Source organism: Sciurus carolinensis, chromosome 4, assembly GCF_902686445.1.
Source record: "Sciurus carolinensis chromosome 4, mSciCar1.2, whole genome shotgun sequence".
In the NCBI taxonomy this organism is placed as follows: Eukaryota; Metazoa; Chordata; class Mammalia; order Rodentia; family Sciuridae; genus Sciurus; species Sciurus carolinensis.
In genome coordinates this window covers 85,656,581-85,673,766 of record NC_062216.1, presented here as the reverse complement: position 1 = coordinate 85,673,766, position 17,186 = coordinate 85,656,581, and the positions used below count along the sequence as shown (strand labels likewise).

Here is a 17,186-nt window from a genome sequence, read left to right as displayed (position 1 = left end):
ATGAAGTTGAAAATGTGATTACTCTTCTGAGTGGGAGAAATCCAGTGACAATGGATTATTGGTAATGAAGACAGAGAACTGCTGTACAAAGGAGTTTCTTCAACAATTGGATTTAAGAATTTAGGAATTTATATTACGATTTTCTAAAAGAAAATAATAGAGAACTTTGCTGGAGCTTACCAATTCTTTTAATGAAAAGGATTGTAAGTGGATATGTACATATTATATATATTAAATTTAAATGTAAAAAAGTCTCATAAACTTAACTTTTGAATTAATAAGATTTATTGATTTGATAGTATTTCTGGGAAAATACAAGCATTGCTTTTTACCCTAGGCAAACAAGACAAAATGTGAAAGTATGTTTGAATTAATCTATGTATTAAAATTAATTCTTTTTACTATTTTACACACTGAATTGTACACAATGAGCACTCCATTTAAGAAGATAAGATTCTAAAAAAAACAAGGAAAGTAAGAATAGAGAATAAGCAGTTTGAAAAGACTGATTGTGATTTCTTTTTCTTATGTCCTTAATACCCTATGCTATCTTTGATAATAAAGATGTCCTGCTTATGTGACAGAGAGACCTCTAAGTGAAAAAATTACAAGTAGTTAATGAATAATGCATATTTTCATAGCAATGGTCAGATTATACTGTTTCCTAGGGGATACCATTTTTCTTCATTGAGTGGGACACTGCAGAGTTGGATGTTAATCGCTCCCACAAATACAGTTTTGCTCTTCACAATAAGCATTAAGACATGTCCTTGGAGCTCTGTGACTTCATCATATACTACCTGAAAGGAGGAAGGAAAAATGAAAATATAAGTTAGATGTGTTCAAAGGCTCCTTTGAATACTGCTTTTAATAAAAAAAAAAAATTTAGCTGCTAATATCTTGTTCCCTGGAGTAGATAGGTTAACTTTAAAATCTTTCATTCCTAAATTAATCTGAGAAGTTAAAGGTTCTACTAATATAATTGAATTCAATGACAGACTATTTCTTTAACAATCTTAGAATTTACTGATTCCACTTAAAATTGCTTGCTCTAAATTTAGTGAAACTGTAAATTACTCCCCAGGAACAAATTTAAATACTCTTCACTTTTTCAACTGTCCTTGAATTTATTGAGTAACATTGGAACTTTCACACCATCTTTCTGTGTTGAAGGCAAATGAGGAAAGACAGATGAATTTCTACAATCCCCTTGTGCTGCTGAAATGTAGTGCAACAATATTTCCTTGTACATATAAAGAAATCACTGTGATGACTACTCTTTTACATAAAATTGTTTAATTTTTAATTATGAAAATAAATGTTTATTCACCAAAATGTGTGAAACGAACAAAAAAGGAAGGAAAAAAATCTAAACTCTCACCAGTGGAGATAATTGGAGTTAACATTTAGATGTTCTTTTTGTTTTCTATGTATAATCACTTTTTAAAGACTCTGACCTGTAATTATGCTGTATATGCAGTTAGTGTTCTTTTTCATGTGACTATTTTTAAAAAGGGTATCTGTTGTATAATATCCAGGAAGTTGCAGGCATTACTGGGGAGCCTGCAGGGGCAAGGAAACGTGAAAAGCACAGTGCCATAAAGGCATTAGTTACCCTTCATGACAGGAGGGGAGGGCTGAGTGGAAATCTGACTTGGTTGCCAGGGAAACTTCTGAGTACGCATTTAGAAAAGGAGTTTCATATGTTGCTGCAAGCCTGCCTTTTACAAGATAGAAACGAACTTTCTCAATAGATGCAAAATAGAGCAGAGGAGACGACCTGAGGGGAAAGCTCACGCTCAGAGTCAACTGGGAGCCTCCTCAGTGAGTGTGGATGTAGTTTCTGTACCTTTGCATAGCACAGGCTACCATTTATGAGCCCATTAAGTCATCAATGAAATTCAGCTCCAGATCAATCTGTTAGCTGCCTTGAGCAATGATTCACTTATCAGGTAAATATTAACCCAGGGACATGAGAGGCAAAGTGATGTTCCTCCATTCTATGCTGCTCCAGGGGTCTGCTCTGGCTATCTCCTCTTCCTGAATCTTACTCACATTCCACACAAAAATAAAATCTTTCAGTTTCTAGTATTTCTCATTCAGATTATTCCATCTCATCTATTAAGTTCTCCTGGAATAATTGTGGATTTTAAGGACTGCTTTAAACATCTCAAAAATCTTACCCCTGTAATTCATATTCTTTAACTACAACTAGACACCCAATATGGCCAGGACAACTTTCCAGGATTTCAGAGTAAACTCTTTTTCCTTTTCTCTTTTGCAGCCATCTTGAACTGTCAGAATTAGCCTCCATTTTTCTTCCTATACAACTTTGAGCAGATGAACTCCTCCCTGTTTTACAGAGAAAACAGAGAGATGGGCCACTCCTCAGTGTTACTGTGTATGAAGTAGAAAAATGGGATAACTCCAAGCATTAGGCCTCTGGAAAAGTCTGGCTCACAAATAAATCTGTGAATTGTATAAGTAAGTCTTAAAAATAAATTTTTTTACAAAATTTATCAATAATTTTATATTTACATGAACCTGTTGTCAATTGTATGTTTTCTCACTTTCACAATAGTGATAATAGTACTTACCTTTAGCATTGAAGGATGAATAAATGAGAGAATAATACCAGCCTTACTCCAAAACCTGGTACATATTCAATGCTAATATATACATTCAAACTCCCAAAATTTACAGATTTAATGGATTTTTAAACCTGTGATTCACTATGCAAAAGTTAGTTTCTTAAAAGCAACCCAAGTTTTATTAAACATGTAATCATTACACATCATAGATGATATAGATCTCTTTTAATTGTTTTACTGCGTTCATAATGTTGTTAAAAATAGCACACTGTATTTTTTTTTTATACTGTGCAATGAATTGTTAGTGGGTAACACTAGAGAAGTACACAGATGATGAAAATATTCTTTGAGGGTTTTTTTATTTTACCAAATGTCTTATTATATAGTCTGCTTTCTCATAAACAGAACCAAAAATAAATAGCTCTCTTAATATCACTTTATAATAATTTTTACCCACAGTCATGAACCAAGTCTTCACTGCCTTTTGACAAATGTTGGATTTGTGGTTTTGGAATTTACATCAAATATAAAACTTTTAATGTAATTAGCACCTATTAGCTTACTTACAAGCATTTGCTATACATTATTTAACCCAAGGGTCTCATATATAATTCTAAAGAACATTTTAAGATGTCAGTGGAAGAACAATAATGTGGAAACTGGTGTATGGGTGCTGATGAGAAGAGCTCTGAGGAAGCAGGATGATGAGAGACAGTTTAAAACAACAGGACAGCAGAACCCTGTGGGTGGAGGGACAGCATATGTGGTGGGGTAAACATGGGTTTTGGGATTAGGCTGTACTCAGCTTGAAAACAAGTTACCTGACCTCTGGGTCCTAACGTCTTCATTTACAAATATAGGCATGCATCACTGAATGATGGGATGCATCTGAGAAATGTATAATTAGGTGATTTTGTCCTTATGTGAATATCAGACTGTGCTTATGCAAACTAACATGTCTACTCTGTTGCTAGGTGATATAGTCTTATGGAACCACTGTATTAAACGTGGCTCATCACTGACTGAAACATTGCTGTGTGGTGCACGACTGTCCAATTTTCATTGTGTTGTGAATATCACATGAGGTAGTTAACAGATAACAATATCTATGACTTACTGAGTGTACCATATATCTAGCCTTGTGCTATAACTGCTGCATGAGTATTCTGCAAGAGATTTTAAGGCATGCAATCTATAGAACATTCCTGATCTGTCTTTCCTAATTTTTCTTTATACTTTATAACAGGGTGATATCTAAGAAAGGATACAATATGCAAAATTGGCCATGCCAATGTAATTCTGTTCTATGATAGAAATTCTGTATTTCTCAAGAAACATTTAAAGATGACAGTTTTTAACAAGATGCCAAAGATAACTGGGTGGAAAGATCAATGATTCTGAAGCCAGAATCCCAGTTCTGCTTCTTAAAGATGTGAGGGCAGTACTATGAACCTTCCTACTCTCAGTCCCAGCTGCCTTTGAGCCCAGTGGTGCCTACCATGGAATTTGTATGTGACAGAAATTTTGGGGGACTTCTGGAAATATCTGTTGGGACTTATATTGGGAAATGTCAAGTAGACAAGCTGGGCTCTGTACCAAAGTCTTAGTATTTGGAGGGTAGAATCTCTGCCACTTGGCTGTGTCCCTGACCTAGCATCTCTCATGTCTGGGTAGCAAGATGCCTATGAATAAAAATGGAAATAACTATTTTTATGAAAAGCTTTGTAAGATATTGGTATGCATTGTCACCTCCCCTTAGTATTTCTCTAAGAGATTTATATAAGAAGAGCCAGGTCATCCTTTCTCACTTCTCGTGCAGTGTGAGGAATCCCAGCTGAGGTGAGTGGCTGACGAGGTGGTCCTCAGTGAGAAAGAGGAAGTGGTGGCAGAGGGGTTTTGAACATGGTGGATGCCGTGTGGTAACTCTCTGTGCTCTCTAGAAAGCACCTGGCTTACTAGCAAGGACATCTCATAAAGTGTCCATGAAGGTGCACAGAAATAAATCAGGGTTTGCCAAAATGATGGGGTCCTACATTACAATTGAAAGCAAGACACAGTAAAATCAGATTTAAAAGTTGTGTACCTTTTTTTGCATTTCTTATAAATATTATTGTTGTATTGATACAGCTATAGAGCATAATGGGAGAAAAATAAAAATACTGTGGCTCATTTTTCTCTCGTGTCTCTCTAAATTTAACCAGTTTCCCTGTCAAACTTGTTTATGAGATGACCTCTTACTGTCCTGATGACTACTATTAAAACAGTCACTTAGGTATGTATTGCTTCAGATTTCTGATAATTTGCATTATGTGGAGACTGGAATCAGCTATGCATGGAATCTAGTTTTTGCAGTAATTTTAAATGTGTTCAAAGTGTGAATAATATGTGTTCATGCTACAAATATAGTTTAATTGAGAAAGCATTGTAGTGATTTCTACTCAGTGGGCCAGGGATATATGAAGACCCAGAATTAAGTCATCAGAAAATTGATGTATACATCAAGCATTATAAAATAATCTTCATGCATATATATGTACTGTTGTTCTATAATATGTAAAGTTTAAAATAAATTAAATATGAGTTTATTTTAAATTATCTTGAATGTTTAGTGATTTTTGTTATTATGTGTTTTCTTAGATTGCAAATGCTAAGGTAAAGCATGCAGTTTGAGAAGTTTCTTGATAGTAACATGGGGGTCTTGTACTCTAAGGATATGTAAAGAAATAAGTGATATACTTCTGGGGGATGTGTATCTCTAGCTATTGACAAAATGATAAATGATAAAATGTCTAAATATCTTTCATTGCTAATATAGAGACTATCTCTGTATGCATGTGTGTATGGATGTGTGCATATATTTACATTTTATATACATTGACATTTTACCTATAATCCTACTCACAGTGTCACTTATAAAGCTACCTGAAATATTTTATTACACACCCTTTTAGAAGTAATGAAGTGTTAAAGATATTAAGAAAGATGAAATATTATCCTCATCCTCAAGAAGTCTACAGTGTAGTAGAAGAAAAAATATATATATAGGTCTAAATAAAAGATCACAAGTTGGTGTAAGAATCCGGGAGGTGAGAGTGTTTGCAGAGACCACATCAGAGGTAAATTGCAACTTAGACAGAGAAGGGCACAGAGGGTTGAATGGCTGCATGAGGTCATCACAGAGGCCATAGGGGCCATCCAGGGAATAACACGGTATCTCATGTGACCTGGGTCTATGGCCAAATAAGGAGCAACAAAAGGGCACATGTTCACAAATTTCTGAATAACTTTTGACAAAGGTTCCAAAGAAAATCAATGGAGGAAGAATTGCTTTGTTGACAAGCAGATCTGGATCAAATAGCATCCATGGTGGGAGTGCAGGGGGAGAGGGAGGCAGAATGGGGAGAGACTTAATCTAAGCCTCACACTTTATTAAAAAAAATAACTTAAAATGGATAATAAACAATGTGTAAAACTATGGAACTTATAGAAAAAATACAGGAGAGAAATCTTTGGGACTTTGTGCTAGGTTGAGTTCTTAGATTTGACACCCAAAGCACAGTCCATCAAAGCAAAAATTGACAAGTTAGACCTCACTAAAATTCAGACCTTTCACTCTGAGAAAGACCCTGTGAAGGGGATGAAAAGACCAACAATGGACTGGGATAAAATATTTGTAATCACGTATCTCATGAAGGATTAGTATTCAGAATATATAAAGATCTCTCAAAACTCAAGAGTGAAAACACCAACATTTCATCTAGAATATGGTTAAAGATAGGAAGACCTGTTTCCACAAAGAAGATAGACAGTAATTAAGCCCATGAAAAGAAGTTTGACATCATTAGTCAGTCACTAAGTAAATGTAAGTTGCAACCACAATGAGATACTTTATATCTAGCAAAAGAACGAAATTAAAATCATGATAACACCAAATGCTGGAAAGAATGCAAAGAAATGGGATGATCATACATGGCTGGTGGGAGTGAGGATGGTACAACAGTACCCCTGTACCACTTGGGATACTGTTTAAGACTTCCAGCGGATGCCTGAAAGCACAGATAGTTCTGAGTCTTATGGATGCTATGCTTTTTCCTGTACATACATTTCTGTGATAAAGTTTAATTCAAAAATTAGGCACAGTAAGAGATTAACAACAGTTAGTAATAAAATACAACATTTATAACAACATCCTGTACTAAAAACTATGTGAATATGGTTACCTCTCTCAAAATATCTCACTGTACTGTACTCATACCTCTTATGATGATGTGTGTAATGGAAGTAGTTAACGGCTTCTCTTTGGCATATCCAAATTGCGGTCATCACTACTCTTGTGCTTTGGGACCATTATTAAATAAAGTGAAGGATACGATACTGTGACAGTTGAACTGACAACTACAGAGACTGCTAAGTGACTAACAAATAGCAGCCTATCCAGCATGGATACACTGGACAAAGGGATGGTTTATGTCCAATGCAGGATGTTGTGTGTGTGGCGGGGTGCTGCTGTGAGATTTCATCACACTACCAGAATGGCATAGAATTTAAAACTTATGAATATTTTTTATCTCTGGAGTTTTCCAATTGATATTTTTGGACCCTGTTTCACTAAAGTTAACTGAAATGAAGAAAACCAAAATACTGAATAAAAGGGACTATTGTACTGCTTCTCTGAAAAAAAACAGTATGACATTTTCCTATAAAACTAAATATGCAACTTCTATATACCCTGGCAATTATACTCTTGAGTATCTATCCCAGAGAAATTATAATTTATACTTGAACAAGGTCCTGTGCATCCATGTTCATAGCCACTTTATTCCCAATAGCCCCAGTTGTAACTAACACTACTACTAACCAACTACTGGGTGAACGGCTAAACAATCTGTGGCATCCCCATTCCATGAAGTTGAAAAACCAATCTCAAGATAAAACAAAATGACATAATTCCATTTATGTGACATTTGAAATGACAAAATTATAGAGATGGAAAACAGGTTGGTAGTTGCCAGGTGCTGGGGAGTGGGAGTTAGAGGGAGGGAGGCATCTGTGGTTACAATAAGGAAACTCTAAAAATCCTTATAAAGGTACTGTTCTGTATCTTAACTTTGGTGTGGCCACACGTCTATACATGTAATACAAATGCACAGAGCTAAACACACACACGTACGTACAAGTGGGCATGTAAAACTGGTGCAGTATGAGTGAGGTAAGTGGATTGTATAAATGTTAATTTCCTCATTGGGATACTCTACTGTAGTCATGTCAGATATATTACCACAAGGGAAAAGAGGTAGAAGAATATTTGAATCTCTGTATTATTTCTTGTAACTGCCTGTGAATCTGTAATTAACTCAAAATAAAATTTAAAAAACGGAGTATGAGTATAATACTGCTCAAAGAGAAAATTTAGGAAAATCACTGAGTTCATTCAAGGGGAATGAATGCCACATTTAAGATTTTGGACATCATAGTAAGGCAGGAAGAAAACTTCAAAAAAATTTTAAATAGGGTAACAATAAATATTTCTAGTTTTTGAAGGGCACCTTATGTAGAAATGTGAAAGATTTAATTAATAGGCACAAGACAGGAGGCACATAAGAGGCCATTATAATGGCTAAAGCGACAAGGACCTCAAACAGAGAAGTCATGTGAGGCACAGAAAAGATGATGGATTTAAGAGACTGCTCTAGTAGAAGTGAGAACACTTGGTGATTAGCTGGACATATAAGAAAGGAAGAGGGAGATGTCATTAGAAAGAGTCTTTTGAGATGTCAAAGAGAAGAGGAAAACCTGGCTTAAAAGTACCTGGAGATATTTAAATTAAGTTCTCCAGTGATCAGAAAGAGAATACGTCAAAAGCTTGAGAGTGAAGCCGTGACTTGAGGAATAAATTCAGATACAACTTCCATGCAGATGCCAAAAGAAAATGGGAGAATACATAAGAATTCATAAGTGCCCAAGTGTATCCATCCATTGTTATCCATGAGGGGCTGGCTCCAGGATTTCCCAAAGACACCAAAATTCAAAGATGCTCAAGTCCCTTATATAAAATTCATGGCATTTGCATATAATCTATGCACACCCTTCTGTATACTTTTAATCGTCTCTAGGTGATTCATACTACCCAATATGATAAAAAATTGTTTAAATAATTGCTGTACTGTATTGTTTAGGAAATAATGGCAAGAAAAAAAATCTATACATATTTGGTACAGACAAAAAATTTTTTTTTCAAATGTTTGATCCACAGTGTGATAAATCCTTGATGCAAAATCTACGGATGAGGAGGGCTGACTCTATATGAAAAGGAGATGAGGGTCGACCATGGAACTCTAGCAAACAATGTATTTTAAAATATTTCTATTAGTGACTAGCAAACAATATTGTAAAAGGAAGACTGTCAATGCAATAAAATGAGATAGTGGTTAGAACAAATGGAAGAGAATTAAGAAAAGGTAGATTAATTCAAGAAGCAAAAGAGAGGATACTAGAAAATGTTCTACATCTGGAGGGGAGAGGAGAGTCTGAGGGATCATCAGATTTAGCAATGAGGAGTCTATTGATGCTGTCTGAATTAAGCACTAGCAATAAAGGTTACAATTCACATCTCAAAGGATTAAAGGGTGAAAAGGCAGCAATGAAGTGAGAGTAAGTTGTGTGAATTAATTTTGCAAAACTCTGGAGATGACAGGGAGGGAAAGAAAATTTGAATAGAAAGAATGAGATAAGAAGGGTGTTTTTGTTTTAAAGATCTCTGAATCGAGCATTGGAGCCTCCAATGAGACAGTCATAGAAAAAGAGCAAATAATTGAATGAATAAGTAAAGAGAAGACAGAAAAGAATAGATTCAAGAGAATAAATGCTGGGGTTTGCCTTAGAGCGAAGTTAGGGGATTGGATGTTCTAACTGCACACTCTACATTAATTACTCAGCTGATTATAATATGCATAAACTTTAATTTGTATTTTGTATTTGTTCATTTTTCAAAAGAGATTGAAAGAGATTTACTGCTATACACAGAGTTGTTTATGATAAAATTATTAAGTAAAGAAAATCAAGTAAGGGAGAATAAGGTTAGAGAAAATAAGACGAGAACAGGAATAATGTTTGTATGCAAAATAAATCTCTGGCTCCTGCTGAAGGTTAGCCACAATTTGAAAACTGGTTCATAAGAGCTTTGAAAGCAGTATCTGTATTTTCAAGTTCCCATAGCACCTAGAACAGTGATCAGCATACTGTGACTATTTTGGGAAATATCTTCCTTTATGGGATAATGCTGCCAATTACTGCAAATTCTCCATATTTGGTTGTTAAGCTAAAAAATGGTAAGAAAAATACAAAATGACTGGACAAGAGATGAATCATACTTACAATTTCATTGTAAGTGGGGTTGGTACATTTCGGAACAGATTTTGTTTTCCTCCTACGAACTTCACTGGGATATGGTAAAAGATAAAATTCAACATGTGCACTGGGCGCAGAGCCATCTGGGAGATGCTGCAAAGGAAAATGGTTATAAATATTAATGTGTGTTGCTATCAAAGAAAACAAATACATAGCTACTAAATATCCAGACCAAAGGCAGGATCAGGATTTATTACAGTTACTCTGTTTATCAGAAAATAAGAGAAAATCAAAAGAAATACATCATTGCTTGAAAATAACCCCAACTACAATTTAAAAGAGAAAAATTGTCCATCTTAAATTAAGTGCTGTGTCAGAGAACTATGTTTCAAAGTCCATTAAATATAATTTACTGTAATCTTTTACAGTAAAATTAGAATTTGCCTTTTTGGCAAATATGGTTAAGAGATGAATATTAGTCACAAGCAGAGACAGGAATTAGTTACCTCTGGATATTTTAATGCACACTACTTGAGAATCAAAAAAATTCAAGTTTAAGACAAAATGAGATATAACATCTAATGATATGCATATGCATGTTATGACATCACATTTTAAGGCAGTTTAATTAAAATAGCAATTAGACCAACAACTTTAATATACTTACAAGATTTTAAAATGTGTCCTATAATTTTATTATTTTAGTTACTTTAGACTATATTTGGTAATCCTTCTTAAATTCTATCCTATGATGCTTCAGATTTGCCTAAGGAGCTGCCCCAACAGCAAAGGCAAATGGATGGATCACTGGACTCCCATCTAACTTCCCTGATTCCCTGCTTCCCCAATTTTGGTTATAGAACTTCCCTCCTTCTTTTCCATCTCTTTCAAATCTACAATGGATATTTTATTTCTTAACATATAATTTGGAGAATAAGTCCATTAAAAAAATTAGAAACTGCAATACTCAAAGGAAATGGATTCAACTTTTGTGATTTTTTAAAAAATCCGAGATGGGGGCCTTGCTAAGTAGCCCAGGCTAGTCTCACACTTGCAATCCTCCTGCCTCAGGCTCCCAAAAAACTGGGATTACAGGTGTGCACCATTGCACCTGACTTCTTTGTGATTTTGACCAAATGGAGAGAGTAAAGAACACTAACTCTAAAAATCTAATTTGACAAAATGAGAAATGTTCATATAATTTTCATTTGAAGAGGATGATTTAAAAGTCAAACTTGAGAAATGGAGGGTTTATTTTTTGTTTACTATGTTCTAAATACATTAAATCTGTAATTTTCAATGAATTTATCTTATTGCCTTGAAACATGGTGATATTCACTTGTGAACATCATCCCCATTAGCTTTAATTTTTTATCTTTCTTTGGGACTCAAGAAAGGATATTGTAAATCAAGTAAGTATAATATATACTAAGACTAACTTTATTGGGTTGAAATCAATGACATAATGTAATTTTCAATGTCACAGAAAGAAGATGCGATTACTATTTGAGAAGGGTGATTTTTGTGTGTGTGAGAAGAATGAAGAATTAAAATTGTGTTTGCTTAGTTTCATTTTCTTTCTTGTCTTTTTGGGATTTGAGGCTACTGTACCTATAACCACTTAATGGTTAACTCATGCTCCAACTTAATGGTTAAATCATGTTTCTGGAAATGGGCTTTCTAGTTGGAAATATGGTCTTCCAAAATTTCCAACTATTGGTTTTAGGCAGGTATGATTAATTTTGTGTGTAACTTGACTTTTTAACGGGATGGTTAAACATAATTTCTGAGTGTGTCTGTGACGGTGTTATGGGGTTCAAGAACCACACAAATGACCTAAAACCTTCTGTATTGCCCTGAAGGAGAGTCTTGTCTCCTTTATCTGAGATTGCTTAAAATTAAATGGAAAATCTTATCCTGCCAGTGGTTGAACAGCAAAGCAAGTGGAACTTCCAGCCTCATGAAATGTCTACTGCAAAAGTCAGGGCATAGATTGGAAAAGAATGGGATCCTGTAAGTTAGATGTGTACCTCTGGGAAGACCCTGATGAAGGTAGGGAGATGGAGCTCCTAAATTGTGATGCTGCTTCTTTGTCAGTGGAAGTAGCCTCCCTGTTCTCCCTGGTATTGGTCTCTCCCCTGCTATCTGAGACTACTCTAATTCTACACTGCCTCGTGAAATCTGGAGCAGTTGTCAGGCTGATCCTCTTCAGACCCCCATCCCATCTTTCTTTGACTCTACCATAATAAGATTTAAGTCCCAGCAGGCCCTGAGGTGAAGGTTGAGTATGATTTATGAGGAGATCTGCTATACTCCAAAAGAGGTACTTGAGTTTTTTGATTTATAAGGCAGAATCTGGGAGCTATGTATGTGAATGGATACTAAGAGTGTGGGATAATGGTGTAAGGCACTGAAATTGTAGCAAGTTGAGTTTTTTGTTACGAGTTTGCATCAAAGGTCTATTTTGGCATCCTACACAAATGACAGCTTTTCTTTTGAGAAATAGCACTTGGCCTGCTTTTAGTTCTTTTTTTTTTTTCTCCCTATTATTCTTATTAGAAAATGAATACTTAACCATGGGCCACAAAGTTGTCATGTGTCCTGGTCTGTCTATAATGAACCCACCAAACAATGAAGTTGGGTGTGCACAGCAGCCCTGTGTCATCAAATGGAAGTGACATATACATTGACTGGGCCTGAGTAGGCCCCAACCACACAAGAAGTTACTTGAAGTGGCCCAAATACCTAGGTTCCCCACTCCTGCTACTCTGTCTTCTTTCTCTGATTGCACCTAAGGCTTTAGGGACAGTTGCCTATGATTAGAAAAAAATTATGCTGGGGATCGAATCTGAGGTCTCGCACTGTTATGTACATGCTCTGCCAAAAACTCTCTCTCACACACAACTCCTGTCCCAAGCTCCATTTGATTGGATGAAGAGGAAGAGAAAACAAAGACCTGCTTTACAGATGGTCCTGTACAATATGTAACCACTACCTGAAAGTGCACAGCTAAAGTACTATAGCCCCTTTCTGGGATATCCCTGAAGAATAATGGTGAAGGGAAATCCTCCCAGTGGGCAGAATTTCAAGCAGAGCACCAGCTTTCATGTTGGAAGGAGAAGTGGTGGGATGTGTTTATATATGAATTAATGGGCTATAGACAATGGTTTGGCTGGATGGCCAGGGACTTGGAAAGAACATGATCCTATGAAATTTTGAAGATGAGGTATGCAGGTAGTTTTCTCTGAAAAGGTAAAAAAGAAAAAAAAAAGTGAAGATACTGTGTGAATGCTTATCACTTTGATAATCAAATGCACAGGATCACCCATTCTGTGGATTCCAGTCAGTTTATTTTTCAGCTCCCCCTGCGGTTGCCCAGTGGGCTCATGAACAAAGTGGCTATGATGGCAGGGATGAGGTTTTGCATGGGCTTAGCAACAGGGACTACGGACTTCATGAACTTCTATCTACCAAGGCAGAACTGGCCTGATTATAGCCACTACTTAGTGACCAACCTGCCAAAAGCAGAGACTGACACCAAGACCTGAAGGTGACGTTATTACCTGAATCAAGCAGCTACCTGATGGTAGGATGATTATATTGGACAATTTCCATCATGAAAGGGCAGAATTTTGTCTTTATTAGAATAGAAATTCTGAGTACACCTTTGTCTTCCCTGTAAGCCTTGCTTCTGTCAGAACTACCAGCCATGAACTTGCAGAATACCTTACTCACCATCATAGTATTTCACACAGCATTGCTTCTGATTAAAACATCACCGCATAGAAAAAGAAGTATGGCCGTGGTCCTACTCTCATGGAATTCACCGATCTTACCATGTTCCCCACCATCCTGAAACAGCTGGCTTTTAGAGCATGGTAGAATGACTTTTTGAAGACTCAATTACAATGCCATCCAGGGGGTGCTACCTTACAGTGGTAGGGAAAACTTCTTCAGAAGGCTTGTCTATTCTCTGAATAAGGGCCCAGTATATAGTGTTGCTTCTCCCATAGCCAGGGTTCATGGGTACAGGAATCAAAGGGTGAAAAAGGAAGTGGTATCACACATTATTATGCCCAGTGACCCACTAGTAAAATTTGTATTTCCTATTTCCACAACCTTATGCTCTACTTGACTTGAGGTTTTAGTTCTAGAGGGAGAAATGTTTCCACTAGGAGATACAACAACAATTCCACTGAACTGGAAATTAAGACTGCCACCCAGCCATCCCTCTAAATCAAAATGCAAACACAGGCGTTACAGTGGTGGCTGGGTGATTGATCCTGACCACCAAGTGGAAACAAGATAGTATACAGAATGGAGGTAAGGAAGAGTATGTGTGGAGTATAGGAGCTCCTTCAGGGCATTTTTTAATATTACACACCCTGTGACTGAGGTCAATTGTGGACTATAACAGCCCAATCCAGGCAGGGTGAATCATGGCCCAGACCCTTCAGAAATGAATGTTTGGGTTATTCCATTAGGTAAAGAATTATAGCCAGCAGAGTTTTATACTGAAGGCTAAAAGAATACAGAATGGAAGAAGGCAGTTATAAATACCAACTACAGTCATGTGACCAGGTACAGAAATGAAGAGACTACATTTCATGAATGTTTCCTCCTAATTTTATAATGGATTTATTTGTATATATAGCGATACCTTTGTTTTCTTTCTTCTCTATGTCCTTATCATGTAACATAAAATGTATTGATTGTATGTCATAGTATTTAAGTATGGCTAATTCTATATCATGGATTTTAAGATATGAATATCAAGGAGAAGAGTAAACTCCACTCATGGGCTTTTCCTCCTTTGTTGAGGAAGGGGTTAGTATGTGTTCAGTTGTACTCAGTATAGCTGCATCATGTCAGAATCACGATTTTGTTGTTGGGTGTAGTTAGAGGAATTCATGTGAGTGTCATGTTGCTAAGGGGTGAACTTATGATGGTTAATTTTATGCATTGACTTGGCTGGACCATGGGATGCCCAGATATCAAGCTAAACATTATTTCTGGATGTATTTATGAAGGTGTTTCCAAAACAGATTCTCATTTGAATCTATAGATTTGAGTAAAGCAGATTGCCTTCCCCAACGTGAAAGGTATTGTTCAATCCATCAAGGGCTAGAACAGAACAAAAATTTAAAGAAGAGAGATTTTTTTTCCTCTCTGCATGATCATTTCATTGGTTCTGCATTGGTCATACTTCTTTTTCTATTTCAATGGTTCTGCATTGGTCTTCTCTTGCTTTCAAACAGGGACTTACACCATCTGCACTCGCAGTTCTTAGGCCTTTGCCCTTGGACTGGAATTACACCAACAGCTTTCCTGAATCTGCATTTTGCAGACAGTAGATTGTGGGACTTCTTTGTCTCCTTAATCCCATGAGTGACTTCCTCATAATAAATCCCTTTATGTCTCTATCTCTATCTTTTCCTTATGTATATGCTTCTTTAACTATCTGTATCCCATTACTTTTGTTCCTCTGGTGAACCATGATTAATACAGCAGATAACTTTTCAGTGGATTGATTTTCTTATCTGCTAAGTGAGGATAAAGAGGATGCCTATCTTGCAGAATTTTAAAGATGAAATAAAATAATGAAATAAACCTCACGATGTGAGAACACTGCTTGAAATGGAGTTAAGACTCAGTAAATGTTAGTGCTATTTTTATTTCTTATAAATTAAACATGAATATGCTAGATGCACTGATTGGACAAGCTATCCCTAATACATTATGACATTTCTGTAGAGCAGGGTCTCTCAACTTTGGCGCTACTGACACTTGAGGCCAGATAATTATTTTAATTCTTTGCTGCAGGAGGTTGTTCTGTGCATCACGGGATGCTTCAGCAGTATTCCTACTTCTACGTATGAGATGCCAGTAGCTCCACCATTCTCGTAGCACCAAAAAATGTCTCCAGACATTGCTAAATGTCACCCAAAGACAAAATTGACCCTAACTAATGTAGATGACTCCCAAAGAAGAATCTCTGGTTGATCCTAGGATCCTCGCCTATAGAGCTATGGATGTTTCCACTTGAATGTCTTCTTGGCATTCTTACACTCAATAAACCAGTCAAAATATGTCTTCTATTCTTCCTCATTGCTCCAAAACAGATTTTTTTCAAACTCACTAAAATTCTGTGAAGTAATATTACTTCTTCTTCTTGGTGCCTCCCTTGTCCCTGATTCTCAAATCTAAATATGTACTAAAATCTACTTTCCTTTTATTCCCCCCAGTTCATCTGCCTCCACAGACCTTGATTTGTGATGTGTTAAAACTGGATTTTAATTGCTTCTAATCTTCTGACCTTTCTCTTTCCTTCCTTCATTCGTCACTGGCATATGTAATTTTCCCCTTAAACCTGTGGATCATGTCACTTCTCTTCTCACAATGTTCAAGGATCCCCCATTGCCTGGAGAATAAACTCCAAGTGACAAAGAGGAAAATCTTTTGTGTATCAGTCTTCACAGACTCAAGCTTTGGGCTTCTGTTTTTAAGATGTGTCCTTGACGAGGTCCTTGACTATTCTGAACTTTTTAGAAAGATAGAAAAGCACAGGCCTCAATTTAAGTCAGGGGCACATATCATGGGAGCCGGAGCCACCACTTGTCCTTTCACAGCTTTAAATGCAGACATTGATTCCTCAAGACTTTAAGAGGAACTTCTTCTTCCCGTGTAGCTATCTTATCAACATCAATTTTTCCGCTTCTTACTGGCATCATATCCTGTTCCTTAAAGATCTCAAATAATTTATTAAAGAAATCACTAGCTGTCTCCTCATCAAATAATTCTCATTTTACCCTTTGCCCTTATGTATATGCAAATTAAATTTTACTTTAAAATGATTAAATAACCCCTACTTGTCTAACTGTCTGATCCTGGGATTTTTTACTCTGGCTATGTTTTGACCTTCACAAAGACTTAACACTGACACGGAGAACAGCAAGGCTTACAAATACGGAGTTCTCCATCGCAGCCCCATCGGAAGGGTGAGGAGCTTCCTTACGTCATCCAGAGGACTTCTTATTTGCATGTATTGAAATAAAGTAATACCACCACTTCTAGAATCTGGGCTAATGGTTTTACTGTGTTCAGAAGGTAATGTGAAGTCATCTAAACTTAATTTTTGTTGGTCAGACTAACTCTGAACTCAATATATTCTAAATCTGTTATTAAAATATTTATCATTTTTCTGTTAAAGAAAATGGTTTCATACATTTTCATCTTTCTTATGAAAGT

The 17,186-nt window shown here is 36.2% G+C and overlaps 1 protein-coding gene across 4 annotated transcripts in view; it reads right to left on the bottom strand.

Moving 5' to 3' along the window:
* Positions 1-278: 278 nt before the first annotated feature.
* Positions 279-17,186, bottom strand: part of Pik3c2g (phosphatidylinositol-4-phosphate 3-kinase catalytic subunit type 2 gamma) — a 367,859-nt gene continuing 350,951 nt past the window's right edge. For all 4 annotated transcript variants that reach the window (XM_047549321.1, XM_047549319.1, XM_047549320.1 and 1 more), the window contains 2 exons: positions 9,966-10,091; positions 279-800 (listed from right to left, as the gene is read on the bottom strand). In XM_047549321.1, coding sequence (XP_047405277.1) covers positions 648-800; positions 9,966-10,091 — 279 coding nt within the window. In that variant the 3' untranslated portion in view covers positions 279-647. The remainder of the gene's footprint in view (positions 801-9,965; positions 10,092-17,186) is intronic.